This window comes from Micropterus salmoides, unplaced genomic scaffold (assembly GCF_014851395.1).
Source record: "Micropterus salmoides isolate LMB-PRFRI ecotype aquatic unplaced genomic scaffold, ASM1485139v1 Ms_hic_scaffold_14, whole genome shotgun sequence".
NCBI lineage: Eukaryota > Metazoa > Chordata > Actinopteri > Centrarchiformes > Centrarchidae > Micropterus > Micropterus salmoides.
Window position 1 is genome coordinate 7,732,892 of NW_024040485.1, and position 15,327 is coordinate 7,748,218.

The window sequence follows — 15,327 nt, forward strand, 5'->3', positions numbered from 1 at the left end:
AAATGAAATAGGAAAATGAAAATAACTGTCCAACAATTCAAAACAGGTATTTTCATTAACAGCTACAATGATTTTCTTAACTTTGTCATTTTGTTTCTTCATGTTGTCATTCTACAAATAGTCTAACGAATGTTGCACATGGCTCTGAGGGAGATTTGGATTATTGTTTTTAAAAATTTACTTGACTTTATTGATTGCCATAATCAAGCAGATTTCTCACTGTAAGAACAAACCAGAGACCTCAACACCTCTCAAAGAAATTCTTATAAGAAATAATAAATATTTTGACGTGTTAGTGCTTAAAATAAGATCCGTGGTTTGGGACCCCTCAAAGGGTTCACGAGATGATTAGCAGGATAACAAAAGCATACTGTAGTTCTTCTACACAAAATTTTATTTATTGACTAATATAATCTTTGCTTTTTTATGAAAAACTGGACAGATTTACCTCATCAGGCCTCTGAGAGTAGAACATTTCTGATGAACAGCTCTCAACTCATTGACATTTTATGTTTACGGGGTCAAAAGGTTTAAAAGCTGAGAACCACTGGTTCAGATAACTAAATACGTTTTCCTACTTAGCAAATAGCCATTCGTGTCTCCAAAGCGAGACTTTTGGGCTTCTCTGTGCAATTTAGGTGCTGTACTAAAGTAACAGCTTATGAACTGATCTGTGACTGTGGCACTCAAAAACACAAATATTTGGGCCTGTTTACCGTTTTATTTCTCATGCTCACATTTCGGAGTGCACCATAAAAAAATGATGTTAGCGTAATGACAATTTTTAAAAAACAGATGTTAGTACCCCCCCACCCCCACCTGTGATCTATTGTTCTCTCTAATAGGAGGATGTCACTCTTGTGGCGCTCTGATAAAGGCTGGTTTAAACAAAATGTGTCAGCATAGAAATAAAACGGTAAACTGAGGTCACAGTATTTGATTATAAATTGTTTTGTCTTTGGAATGTCGTTACCCCAGTCCGTACAGTCCATACAATGATAACAGTAAGCTCTTTAGGATAAAACATCAACTACATTTCTTCAGTCTGTTGACAATAAAAGAAATACTGGAAAAGAAGCAATGTTTATTTTTTCATCAAGGCATCACAATTGGTAATTGATTCCAGCTATTAAATGAACATCCATCAACAAAAAATTAAAACCTTCTTGTTGTCACAATTTTCTGAAGTTATCATTAAAAGAAACCTTGTGAAAAAGGTACGAACCCCCCAAAAAGGAAAAAAAAAAGAGTGCACAGCGTATTTTCAGTGTCAAATCACCAGATTATTTTTAAATGGATGTGATGATTTTTGGCAGCTGATCGATATGTAAAGTGTTGTCAGCCACGCCAGACTCCTTGGGAAATTCTTCTTCTCCATACAAATATCACAATGTGTGAAACTGCAGTGGGTCTACAACTACAAAACACATGTAGTTATATGTGTACTGGGACTGAACAATATAAATACTTAGCATTGTTGTCAACTTCCCAGGAACTAGAACTTATCAAAATACTTCACCACACATTTCCAAATTTTGCAAAACCTTAAATTTTAATTTTCACTACTTGTTCATTGACTCAAAAAGTGGTTTCTTATCATTACAACTAATCGATAAGTTAAGTACATTGACAGAGAAGACAGCCACGGTATTGCACATACAATTGCAATCCTCATACAAAGTTCAAACACACACACACACAATCCTAAGTGTTCGTACACACTGAATCACGCAGTCCACTGCTCACACACCCACGTTACATTTACATATTCACAATCATACAGACTCAAAATAATGCTCAATGTTTAGTGCCTACCCCGTGACACAGTAAACAAAACATTCTTTGACAATAAAAAAAAGGGAAAACAAAAGCCTGAAAATAAACAAACAAAAAAATAAAATAAACATCTTTTCCACTGGCAGGGCCTGCAGGGGCCTGACCAGTGTTGTCTGACCCTGATGAGTCCAGATCCATCTAGGCCAATCCAGTCCGGTCCAGTCCTCATGTCGCGCCTCGCCTGAGTGAGTCCATACATATGGAGTCATCGTCTAAAAAAAACCCCAAAAAACAATTTCCCCCCTCTGCTGCTGTGTCTAACCTGTCTTGTGTACCTACTCGTGTTGTGTTTTAAAGAAAAGAACCGGTCCATGTCTGGTTGGGAAGAGTAGTTGAAGTAGTAATAGTAGTAGTAGTGGTGGTCGTCGGCCTGCCGCGTAGGCTCAGTAGGTGGCGCTGGTGGGCTCCCTCCCCGAGCTGAACAGCATGTCGGCCTTTGAGCTGATGATGTAGGTTAGCAGCAGGGATGTTATCAGCACGCCGACACCCACACCCAGCGTCAACATCTGGGAGGAGGACGAAATAAGTTACCAAACAACACACATTAAGGCAGTATTAATTGATTTTTGTGGCCATTCTGGGGGCAGCTGAACAAGATGTAAATATCACTTATCCTTATTTGTTAGCAAATAGTTGCCTATTTATACATCTAGCAGACACGGAGCAACATTAGCATTTATCTGGAGCGTTGTTTTTGTGCAACTGTTGAATTTAAGTCAAATATTTACTCTCCTTTTAGCTCTATTTTGGTCTCGACCAACACCTGAGGGAAAACGTGGCTCATTAGCTGCAAATTGACACTGCATGTAACACCTGTCACATTACACATAGTAATATGATACACTGTTAGTATGAAAACATTAGGTTAGTGCAGCCTTAAAGTCACAATAGGTGCGTTTGAGATGACTGCGGCTGACTTTTGCCGACTTGATGGTCTAACGTGAGCTGCAGGTGACTGAAGGGGCGGGGTATAAAAACAGCGCCGTCGTGTCGGACACACTCTACCTGCATCAGCTTGCTGTGAGCTGAGATCAATGGATGGTCTCATGGCATTTTTCTTTGCAAATGCCGTGAGACCAGGCAATAGTGTGGTTCCAACTTGGTGCAGCCAGAGAAAAGCAACTGCGGCCGCTGGGCTCAGAGCCTGCAGCTGCCTTGCTCCTGCGAGGAGTTTTGCATCGCCGGTGAAAGTCGGACACAATTTCTAACCAGCGTCCCTTATTTTTAGTCCAGCATGCATCACGTTAAGTCAGCGCTGCAAAGCGCCACATGAAGTCAAACGCACCTTACATGTGCAATTTGAACATATCTGACTTTGGCATTTAACTGTAAATAAATAAAATCTAATTTTGCAGTTTTCACTTATTCCCACAATTTCATCGTAAAAAAATGCCAAAAACATTGCAACTTTGATCGCAGTTTTTTATAAAAAGCTGTCGCAGAATTAAGTATTTTAGGCTGCAACAATCACAAAAAAGGCCCGCGAAATCCTGCAGGGACTGATCTATAATTTTCTGAAGCCATCAGCAACATTTAAACATTCACAAACTGATCGCCTACTCTGTTGTTTCAGGAGAAACACAAGCCTCGTCATTAACCACAGGATGTTCCCAATGTGTAAACGTGTGTAAGTGTGTTACATGTGTTTGACTCTGAGGAGCGAAGGGCAAGTTTACCTCCAGTTCATGACTGGCCACCAGGAATATGCGTCCTTTGATGATCTTCCACCTGGACTCGGTCCATGTTGAATAATTTTTGGAGGTGTACTCGCCCAGCAGGAAAGCTGGAGACTCTGCTTTGGAGAATTGTACTGTGGAGCGTACGCAGTAACCCTCCCTCTGTGTACTGTTGGGAGGAGCCGCACCTTGAACCCACATGTATTGGTAATTCTGTGGGAGGACACAAGGGGAGGGAGGGTGTCACAGGGTGGGGGTGTGGGAAGTACATTATTTCTGTTTTAAATGAGTGGAACAATGGCATTCAGATTTCCCTACTTAACACCAATTATATAATTCTCAAGCAGAAATATTAAACATGTTCCTTCTCTTTGTTTTAAATGACAGCAGACTGAATATCATTTGCTTTTTGTAGTGTATGTCATTTAAGACTAATGATATAAGATCAATGAAACATAATCATACGTTGCTGTCGTAAACGTTTCCCTGTCATAACTATACATTTTTTCAGTTTTTCCCTTTAATTTCCTTTTTCAAGCTGGTTTATAAAGAGATGAAATAATAGAGATCTGAGATCGCTTCTTTTCTTTGTGGCATAATTTGTCTTAGTACATTACATGAACAAACTAAATCCAAGTAAATCAATGAAAGCAAGGCAGTTCTAAGTATTACTTGTTTGTTCTTTGTGTCCTTCTCATCCTCTCTCTGGTTCTGGCAGTTTTCCTGGGTGGTGTTGATAGTGATACCAGTCAGGTTAGCCAGCAAGCACTGCACCAGATGGGTCAATGTGTTGGTTTGCGCATTCACGCTGACATATAGGTTTACGGGCCTGTTATCTGACAAGCAGAAGATACAAGAAATCAAGTTTTGTCTCTGGAAATAATATAAATGTCACCACTGGACACGCATAACCCCCCTTGCTGGCTGGAGGATCCACCAGAACATGTTTACATATCTCCACTGCTCTGTTCCCATAAAAAAGGGTAGCTGACTGCCCATCTGGCTGTTTTATTAAAAGCAAATACCAAAGTACAGTAGTGACATTCATCATTTCCCCAGCAGCTACAAAATCAATACATATTAGATAAGCAGTGTTTATAATTAACAGTCCATTAAAAGCAATTATTGTCCACCTTCGTATGAGTCTAGTAAATAAAAGAGGATTAGCTTGTATACCAACTTACTCAGTTGGCCAACTACGTTAGAGGTGACTATTTGCTGGAACCAGGAGTTATTTGACCGAACAAGGAAACCGTACAGCATTCGTGTCACCTGAGGAAGAGAAGACAGTTAGACAGAGGCAGTCATCTGTGCTCAGTTACAAAATAAGACACAATAAGACACACCAAGAAAAGTGAGTCATTGGTAAGAAATCTATCCAGACAGGCAACAAGAAAAACCTTTGTCTGTCTTTGAATTAATGATGATACAAATTATTTAAAAAGCACAAGTAATGGAAAGAGACTAAACAAGCTGCAATTAAATAAAGCAATATGCAGAGGAAGAAAACAAAAAAACATACATTAGGGTAATAAAAGGATCTAAAAAAGGTCATGTGAATATAACGTGTGGGAAGGTGAGGGCTTGGAAAATCTCAACAGTAAAAACAGCGTGTCTGCAAGTTAATCAACTCCTACTGTTAATACAACATTTGAGGGCAATTAAAATGGAAAATGAATACCAATGTCATTGCAAGAAAATGAAAGCAACTTTTGATACTGTGCGTCAGGGGATAATCTGCATTACTTGCATAGATTCTCACCACAAGTGAATGAAGAAACAGAAATAACAGAAAGACCTCTACAATTTAAATTCAGATACTTTGACTGTATTCCAGACTTTGACTTTAGAGAACAAAAAGACTTTTCTTCGACTCGTTTGTTAATTGTGTTTCTGTGACTTGCAGTACTTACTTTGTATTTTCTATTTAACATATTTATTGTTATGCATCAATATACCAAGGTAAATACCCTGTATGTGAAAACCAATAAACCTGATTCTGATGAAAAGTTGGAATTGACAAGGCACAGATATATAGGAATAGTGAACTTGAAGATAAAGTAGCCGCCGGACAAGCTTGAAACATTCAATAAAACCCCACGTGAAATCCAACTGTCTTACTATTTGAGAGTCCGCGCTAATATTCTTCATCTGGGCTTCTTCTCCTCCTGCATGCAAGTACAGAGCCTGGGCCACCATCGTGGCCACCTTGGTCAGAGCCTGAAAGATGCATGATGAGAAATGAAGAATATATGAATTAGCTGTTTCACAGCAACATCTGTATGAAATTCACAACAGTAAATCAAACGGTGGCATTATGAAGACAACTTAAACATTGCCCGACAGGTTTTCACTTTCAAGATTTTAAATATAGAAAATGTAAAATAAGAAAGTCAGCAAATAATGAAAAGTGGTTTAGATAATGACACAAGTGCCTGACAACTCCCAAACAAACATCGAGAACAACTATTTGAAGCAGGTGTTATAGATAAAATACAATTTTTGAGAATGTAGAATGACTCTGCAACAACATGGCCTAGTACTTACTTGCATCCAATTAACTGTATTTTAAAACTGGGAAACATCCCATTTCTCTATTACTTGTCAGGCTGAAAGTCAAATCTGATCCATCTTATCGGATACAGGAGATTTCATGTTGCCATCAGTCTGACTGACCACAGTGCAGCAGAGGCTGTGTGCCGGCTTTTTAAGAGCATGTGAAAATGGTGGATATTGGTGATTAACAGCAATACCTTAGCGGTGTCAGTGACGTGGTCAAGCTGCTCCTCTGGTGTCATGTTTGGAGGGTACGATATGTTCAGGTATTCTGCATTATCATACATACTCCCATAGAACCTGCACACGGGAGAGGAAAATAAATGAAGAGAACATTTCAACTCCTTGAGACAACAGGTCCCATGACTATAATGAAATGTAATGGTGTGTTTCAAAAAACCCTCAAATCACCTATTAGTGAAAGCAGACTGGTGATCCTCAATAACAACACCAGGGATTGGCCGATCTCGCAGGAAACGCTGGAAGGATGAGGGCGGGAGTGGCTGAGAGAAATTTGGTTCGTCCACTGAGACATTTGCATTTGTAGCAGCCACACGCAGCTTTCCAATGAGATTCGTCACCTGAAACAAAACATTGGAGGGAATGACAACTAAAAAAGGTTATACATACAAATAGCACACTTGTTTCATCTTTTATCCGAATTTGCTCTTAAACGGTCATTAATATTTAAATTTGTAGTGGGTTTTACAGTTAATAATCTGAAATCTGAAAATACCATTTTATGTTGCAGATGTTATATTCATAGTATTTAACATAGCAATAGTGCTTAAGGATCATTTCCATCTGTCCCTGTTTTAGTTCTGATATTTGTTCAAAGCCGTTTCTTTTTTGAAGGATATCATAAGAAATACAATTTCAATGTTGTAACAGTGTATTTTAACTTAATCATCCTCTCATTAGGTTACTGAATTTTTAATTCAACAATACGCTTTTGTGTTCTCTGTTTCTATACTGCGAATGCAGTACCTCTAGTTTGAGTTAACCTATTCTATACTTCTGTTTGGACATCCTATTCTGACTCTTCAATGTCCCTGTGTGAGATCAATAAACTCATCTTATGAATTATTGCAAACTTAAGCACTACAACTTTTTAAAAAGGTATATTTAGATACAGTAAGCTATCAAACTGCTGCTGGTGGTGGAGCAGAGTTGTGTAAGAGAAGAAGCTCCTGAATACACGGATACAAACCTCATCATTGACACTGCTGTTCTTCCTAGACACAGGATCAGAGTGAAGCCACAGCTTGGAGTCCGAACTGAGTCCCACCTATGGTGAACAGATTCAACATACTGATATACTACACACACATGGTCTAGCACATCTTCTTTACTGATTTTGTAAAAAGGTACAGCTACAATTATTTTGTTTAATTGTATGTTGTATTTGTTTTGTTGTCTTATGTTTAAAAAGGTAATTTGCTTTTTGGCTTTTTCCCCTCTCTTTTATTGATTTATCTATCTTTTTTGTGCATGTAAGAGAAAAAGCCCAAAGTCCACCTCAAAGGGAGTTCCCATCACCAACAGAAAACACTGCTCTGCACTGTCTGAAAACAGCTCGTTTGTAGTCCAGTTTTGGATTTTTCATTAGTTTTTATTTGGATTTCGTTTTGACTTTTTGTTTTCAATTTCAGTTAAGTTTTAATTATTATTTAATGTGGGTTTCCTAGTTTATTATTTTTTTGGAAAATGCTTAGTTTTACTTAATTTTTTATTAGTTTTAGTGTTAATTTTAGTCTTTGTCGCTGCAGGATGCCAAGCTCACTCAGTTCAGTTTAGTTTTTTCACAAAACATTAAAATACAAGTAGAATCAGAAATATTTGTGAAAAGGGACACCCTTTTTTAAGCTATCTGAAGCTTGTACATAGGGGCACAAACATTAATTAACTCAACATCAAACTATATCTGTATAAACAGTATTGTCTAATTGTAGACAGAGCAGGGGCGTCCCTCTCTAACTTCAAGAAGCTCTTGAAAACTCATCTCTTCTGAGAACACTTCCTCCTAACATCTAACATGCACTTCCTGTGCTCTTCTTCTTCTATCCCCTACAATGATCTTGTATTGATTGCACTTTTTGTTAACTCTTACTTCCTTCCCTAGGTATTTACCCCATTGATGTGATATGTACTATGAGCTCTTACTAGTATTTATTGCTGCTCTTACTAGTATGTATTGTCAGTTGTAGATCTGTATTTGATGCTCTGTTGATGCTTGTATGTTGTTCCTCAAATGTAAGTCGCTTTGGATAAAAGCGTCTGCCAAATGAATAAATGTACATGTAAATGTATATATCTGTATACCTCATAGGGATATACCACCCAGCCCTATTTGGGGATCCGACCTTAATACATTTTTGAACCAGCCAAATTGTGTCTACTGAGCATCAAGAAACAAAAGTTGGCTGGTCAGATTAGTGGTGTTATTTACTTCTTCTTTGTTCAGTTAGATCATCCTTTAAAATCATAGTTTCCAATTTTAGACTACACACTTTTGGTACCTGTGCTGTCACTAAACAATACTTTGTCTTGCATTTAAGTCATTTTTAAAACTCTAAGTATTCCCTTAAAATCTGGTCGTCTGTGTAGGTTGATACATATAGAACGCAGATGTGTTACTGGAAAGATCTACAACGCACACCTGTCCAATCTCCAGTACTGAGTGAACATTGTCCAAGTCCACAACAAACTGATTGTTCTTCATATCGTACACCATCCTCGAGCTGCCAATGTAGTCAAAGGTTTCCTGAAGTCAAAGAGTCAGAACAAATGTACAGACAACATGAGTAGGACTGGCAGTACAACATCAAATCTGGCAAGTGTGTTGAGCACAGTGGGGCATACAATGGTGCGGAAGCAACTGACCCCTTGAAAGAAGGTGTAGAAGATGTTGTGTTTCAGTTCGGCTAACTGGGCATTTCGCAGAGCGTGAGCAGCCGCCAGCAGAGTGACAAAGCCAGAGACTCCACTCTCTGCCCCTGGAGTAATGTCAAAGAAAAAAGACTTGCTGTCCAGCTGCAGAGAGGAGGGAGAGGGAGAGAGATCCATCAAGCAGATATCTTACCTAGGTAAGTAGGTTAGTTCAATCTGCCATGACCTATTTTTAATCATACCATAAATCACGAGGGACTGTGTAACTAATCTCTCAACAAGTCTTCTGTGAATCCAGTTTCTGATTTCTAATCACTATAATTGAATATGTTCTCCAATATGGTTCTCACAGTTTCATAATTGCTTCCAATAAAAACATCAAAAGCAATCTGTTGTCTTTAAGTGTTTCTATTGGAAGTGTGATTAGCTCACGGCCGCTTTATCATCACTTTCATTTATGCGTTTTCTTCTCATAGCTCTTGTTCTCAATAACATAAAATATAAAATGTATTTACACGGGAAGCAAAGTTCAGAAAGACTGCCAGTAGCACAGACTGTAAGTGTAACATCATATGACATGTATTACAAAGCAGGAATTATCTTGAACTTGGCTTTTATACTGGAAAGCTGTGAGTGAGATCACTGCAGATCCGGTTTTCCTGAACTCACAAGGGCACGTTAATGACTAACAAATGTTGTACTGGAAGAAATACTAGAACAGGCCTATTTTATCACTTTTGCTTAGACAAAGAAGAACTCTTTCCTGTAACTCACCTTGGCTGCTGCTATGACCACACTCTCCAACGGCTTGTGGCCCTTGTCTGTTATGTTGAGAGGTTTGGTGGAGGCCCAGACATTTTGGTCACCCAGCGGGTCACAAACATACTCTAAAGGGAGGTACAGACCCAATAAAACACTGGTCAGAAAACAATCATTGAAAAAAAATAAACATTTTGTGTATTGATATTTATTGGTTTGTATAAATACCCGGGGTGATGCTGAAGTTGATGTCGTTTCTCCTCATGCAGGTGGCTGTGTTCGTGACGGCTGACATGTGGGAGTAGAGCTGCATGGCGCACAGCGGGTACTGAGGGCTGCTGCCGTTCACGGCACGGTTGTGGTCTAAGTAACACTGCCAATGAAGAAAAGCGTACACATGTGAAATGTCTTTGTGTGTGGGTTTGTTTTTACAGACACAGAAACCACAAAAATATTAACAGTATTTTAATGAATCTCAAATTGTTTTCAATCCTTAGAACAAGTACGAACATATACAATTGGGTCTGGTGCTTTTGCTCAGGGGCACATTGGCAAATACTCTAACTACCATGTCTGGCGCTACAAATATCACTTTGACACAGTAGCTGTGCTGGGCATCAAACCTGAAACTCTCTGTATACACAATAGTTTCCCACGTCTCCCCTGTCTTCTTATCTGAGACAGGGAGCAACCACAAAGATTTCAACTTAAAAAAGTAAACTGTAAAATGAATACAGCCTCTGGTCATTAAAATGTTTCAGTAACCACATAAAGTCACAAATACGGTCCTTCACAGAGCAGTATAAAGAGATTTAGGCCACTTTAAATCTAAAGTCCATCAACATCAGTGAGCTCAAACTGAAAGCTGAGATAAAACAGAACCGAAAGTCCAAAGAAGCAATGTTAGCTCTATTCTGTCAAAGCATGAAGCCTGCTGAGAAGGAGAACCATATGCACACTTTTACTGCATCAGAAGGGGGTATTTTAAACCTCTGTAATGTGACCTGTTTGTATTTCTCACATAATTGGCTTTAGAAAGAAGATGATCTCATGTGCTGCTGAAACAGCATTACAGGCATCATTACTAATCTCACCCATGATTGGGACAAGCTCAGATCAGCTTTAATTGCAACTGTACTGTTTTGTAAAGGGTTTCTATTTTGTAAAGGGTTTCTATTTTTCAAAACCAGAAAAATTTAGCCCTTTTGTGCCGTGACAGAAAAGCTGAACAACGCAGTAACTGCAAGTACAAAGTGATCATATAAAACGGCATTAACAGACAAAATATCAGCTTCTGTGGCAAACTTCACTTGGATCCTGTCATATTACCTGTCGTATGACCTGAGTGTCATTGTCGTCTTTCAGAGAGAAGATGGGGAAGTCAAACTCCTCAAAGGACAGTCCATTTCCCAAAGGGTTCCACACTGTCGCATTACAATGGGCCAAGGCTGGATCGTAGCTCTCTGAATACACGCCTGGGGGAAATACAAAGACTGAATGTCAGCAGCCGTAACACTAAAGCAGGCACTCATGACGTGCGTTCTGCATGAGCAGATTTCTTTGAAGTCATTTAAATACATTAAAGCTAAAACTGGTGTTGGTAATCATCAACATGACTGTTATGCCATGACTGAATGCGTCTATAAAAATGTCATTATTAGTACTGACCCCACCCCCTGGACGTTTTCATATTTTATTCTTTGGTATAAGAATTAAAATGCACACACAGTTGAAAAGTGATTCCTGAAGTAAAAGTCTCATTTCTCCATAAACAAGGTACAAAGTACAAGGTAAATTTATTCGTCATATTACAACAGGGTTGTAAAATGAGACACAGTTTGCACCAAGCCTAACATTCTGCTACGTGTGCCACAAACGGCAGGTGAATGCTGAAGATTATAGCGTTGAGAAAACTCAGGGTACAATCTGCAGCTTAAATCAACTCACTTTTGGATTCTGAGTAAATTTTGCCAAGCATTTTGAATATGCTCTGATTTTGCACCTGTGGCTGGCTACTTCTTCACAAACTAAGTTGGAATAAATAAAACTGATGGAAAAAAGTAAATGGAAATGAAGACTGGGGGGGGGGCCTTCCAGATCCAGCGACTTCTCTCACTTTACAACTCTTGATTGTGATTTCTGATAAAACATGTAAAACAACAAAACATGAATGAATTAGCTTTTTTAAGTGTTGTACTATGACCTTTAGCATTGTGCGCCTGAAGCTAATCTTGCCCAGATAAAAAAGTACTGGTCACACATGCAGCGCTGAATTTATAGTATCTCTGTGGCATTTTACAAAAAAATATAAGTGATGAGACATTAAATCTGTGCTGTAAAGTCAAACATGACTATATGGTGACACTACAGTGTTGCAGAAACTGTTCACAGAACATCAGAACCAATTAGCTTGGATTAGAGCTTGTGATTTCAAGAGCTGCGCCCTAAACTAAACTACAATTAATTTTTGTAACCGGTGTAACTGATGGACAAGTCTTAGCAGGCAAACTCCCACCCACCTGTGTTCTCGTTGGGACAGGTGGTGTGTGGAGAGAAAGCCTCGGGCGGGTTTGTGTTTGGCGCCACAACAGCAACGCCAGCCACCCTGCCGGGGCCGTTCTTCAGCTTCATCATGATGGATCTGACGAGTAGACAGTCGGCACGGGGCAGAGGAAACGATACGATGCAAATGCAGGTCAGACATGGGTTTGAAATGTGGTTCAAGTTTCTTTCCTCAGGGTAAGACCAGATTTGCCAGATATACTCTAATGTACATTTCTATTATTGACTGCTCATGACTGATTGGGATTTACTGCCATATCCTGATGTTGTAACTTCTCTCCTATGTCATACCATTTCAGTTAAAACCAACAATCTAACATTTAGATCCAACTCGAGCTGTGATTGACCAGCTGTGCAGAGGTGATAAAAAGGAGCCAGGGTTTGAACTTCTCTCTGTAGCCCCTTTCTTTTTTTCCTTTTATTTAATTCTAGACAAGTATTCTGTCGCTTTTCGCATGAAAAACCGAGTGACTTCCCTTCACAACAACTGTTAACAATATACCCCAGCCCTTACTCCTGTTATGAACAAGACATGGTAACTGTATTTATTTAAATTTTTAATATATATATATATATATATATATATATATATATATTTAAATATATTTAAACACACATACACGCTTACTGTTTTATTTATTTATTTTTTTATATATTTTTTTAACACACACACACACACACACACACACGCTTACTGTTTTATTTTTAATATATTTTTATTTTTTAACAAACACACAAACTTACTGTTTTATTTATTTATTTTATTTTTAATATATTTTTATTTTTTAACACACACACACACACACACACACACACGCACGCTTACTGTTTTATTTATTTATTTTATTTTTAATATATTTTTATTTTTTAACACACACACACACACACACACACACACACACACACACACACACACACACACACACACACACACGCTTACTGTTTTATTTATTTATTTTATTTAAATTTTTCTGTTTTTTTTTTAAAACACACATACACTTTGATTACGTTACGCTTTAATTGTTTAATGAAATGTATGGGGCTGATTGTTCTTATGTTGTGTATATATGATGCTTTGGCAATGTTGTTATTACATTCATGCCAATAAAGCTAATTTGAATTTGAACTGTACCTGGTAAAGAGCCGGGACTCCAGGATAACCAGATAAGGAGGATTAGGACCAGAGCGCAGGACCCAGTCCAGGTTTTCCTCTGACTCAAGTACATGGAGAACACCCACATTACCTGACAAAGACGCTGAAATCCAAAAGACAAAAAGAAAAATAAGCATCTGCAATTTTAGGTACAACAGCTGTACTAGATAAAAAAAGGCCCCAAAGCATATCTATCAATGTGTGTCTTCTATATTACTGGAAAGGTTCTAGGATGCTTTATCTGCAATTTCCGTGCTTTCATATTTATTGGAAGTTCATTTCTGACCCTCAAAGCTACAGCGTTTAAAGTAGACTGTGTAGTAAGCATTTCACTACAAAAGCCAAGTGAATGAAAGACACTCCGAGGCCAGAAAGACACACACTCGACATTTTGAGATGTAAAAACTATAACAGCTATTTTTAGTCATCATGAGTACTTTTGACAAGTACTTAGCATCACTTTAATCTACTGCTTTACTCACACTGGCAGCCTATTTGATGTGTTGCATTGAGCAGTCGCACACATGGGATAGTGTAATTGAGATGCACATAAATCTTCTTTTCCACCGAGTTACAGCTCACACCTGCAAGGAAAAAAGCACTTTATGACATCACGGCATATCTTTTACCAAGAATGGATAATAAACAGAATTTCTGTCACAAATTACTGTGTTTTAATAATTTAGAGGACCTAAAATGAAAGTTGCGTCTTTTCACTCACTAGTAAACACACATTACTAATTTTGTACTAGACCTGTTAAGAACTACACTCAGTTGCCAGTTAGATTACTTAAATTCTGTCTCAATTCTGACCTTTTAGATTGTCTGAAGTCACAGGCAGATCATTTCAAAATAGTGGCAATTTATTTAAAACATGAGTCTGTGCCCATTAATTACACTGTTTACAGAAATTATTGTAACGTTCATCCAACAGGCAGGTTTTTCAATAAACATGTTCGCTTTTCTTCACCTGTTGGTCCCACTGCCTTACCCACTAACGTTACAGCGCTCAGAGTAACAGCAGTAACGTTAATGTAAAATTAAAAATCTGTTTTAATTCAAACAAAGTGCTACTTTGGTGGGGTAACTGTAAACCGAAATTTACCAGGCCAACATAAAGATGTGAAAGTGACTTAATTTGTGCTTCGACTGCTTTGTCTATTTGGTGACGACCAAATCAACATTGTACTAAAAAACATTTAATGTAATTTGGCATGACTTTCCAACGGTTAATCCCTCGAGCTCCGGGCGGCCGCAGCGGGGAGATCACGAGCGGTCACGCTGATGCTGCTGAGCTGTTCCTATCAAGAGGGCATACCCAATCTGTGACTTGCTTAGAGAAAAGTCTTCCAAACGACTTTATAAAATAGTTATGATTACTTCTGAACTTCCAGTTACAGGAAATGGGTCAAGAATTAGTGTCACACTGAACCCCATTGTAAAACTTGTAGGAATAACCCGGCAATGGAGATCAAAGACAAACAGGGAGCTTTTGCTAACGCTGACTAGCCTGACGCTAGCATTCGGCTAGCTCCGAGCACAAAGCAGCACATCAAGCTAACAGCCTGACACAAAAACACACTCCGCTCATGAACAAATACGTAGACATGCTAATACAACGCTGTTAGAATACAACTTACCGATGAAAAACCAACAAACTAGCAAATCAACAATGCATTTGTACGAGAGTAACTCCATCTTCCTGGTTTGAAAAGCAGAACACAACAGTAAGTGTTGACATGGAAAACGTCCGGGTTCCGCTCTTTGGTTCCGGTCCCCTAAAAGGGGATGGACTCAGTCAAAATGGCAGCTCTGGTTTCTCTCTGCGACAGGAGTTATCAAGTTTTTCTGTACGTTTTATAATTAGCTTTGGGTTGAACATACGGACATGTAATA

At 38.6% G+C, this 15,327-nt stretch overlaps 1 protein-coding gene across 1 annotated transcript; it reads right to left on the reverse strand.

Annotated features, from left to right (window-relative positions):
- Positions 1-1,064: 1,064 nt before the first annotated feature.
- ncstn (nicastrin) lies at positions 1,065-15,222 on the reverse strand. The gene is made up of 17 exons (XM_038717432.1): positions 15,072-15,222; positions 13,914-14,015; positions 13,411-13,534; positions 12,236-12,357; positions 11,046-11,191; positions 9,945-10,089; positions 9,732-9,844; positions 8,952-9,101; positions 8,728-8,832; positions 7,279-7,356; positions 6,480-6,649; positions 6,266-6,368; positions 5,634-5,732; positions 4,697-4,784; positions 4,185-4,348; positions 3,513-3,725; positions 1,065-2,342 (listed from the first exon to the last, which is right to left on the reverse strand). Exons 1-17 carry the CDS (start codon positions 15,127-15,129, stop codon positions 2,220-2,222), a joined length of 2,103 nt encoding a protein of 700 aa, XP_038573360.1. The 5' UTR covers positions 15,130-15,222; the 3' UTR covers positions 1,065-2,219.
- Positions 15,223-15,327: the final 105 nt, after the last annotated feature.

What these genes read in the sequence shown, in the direction of transcription:
- ncstn (XM_038717432.1), bottom strand. Translation starts at nt 15,129, where the DNA reads ATGGAGTTACTCTCGTACAAATGCATTGTTGATTTGCTAGTTTGTTGG. An exon ending in CAACTTCAGCATCACCCCGG is followed by an intron (nt 9,845 to 9,944) that starts GTATTTATACAA and finishes ACCTCCCTTTAG; the next exon opens with AGTATGTTTGTGACCCGCTG. An exon ending in TTAGCGCGGACTCTCAAATA is followed by an intron (nt 4,785 to 5,633) that starts GTAAGACAGTTG and finishes TCTCTTCCTCAG; the next exon opens with GTGACACGAATGCTGTACGG.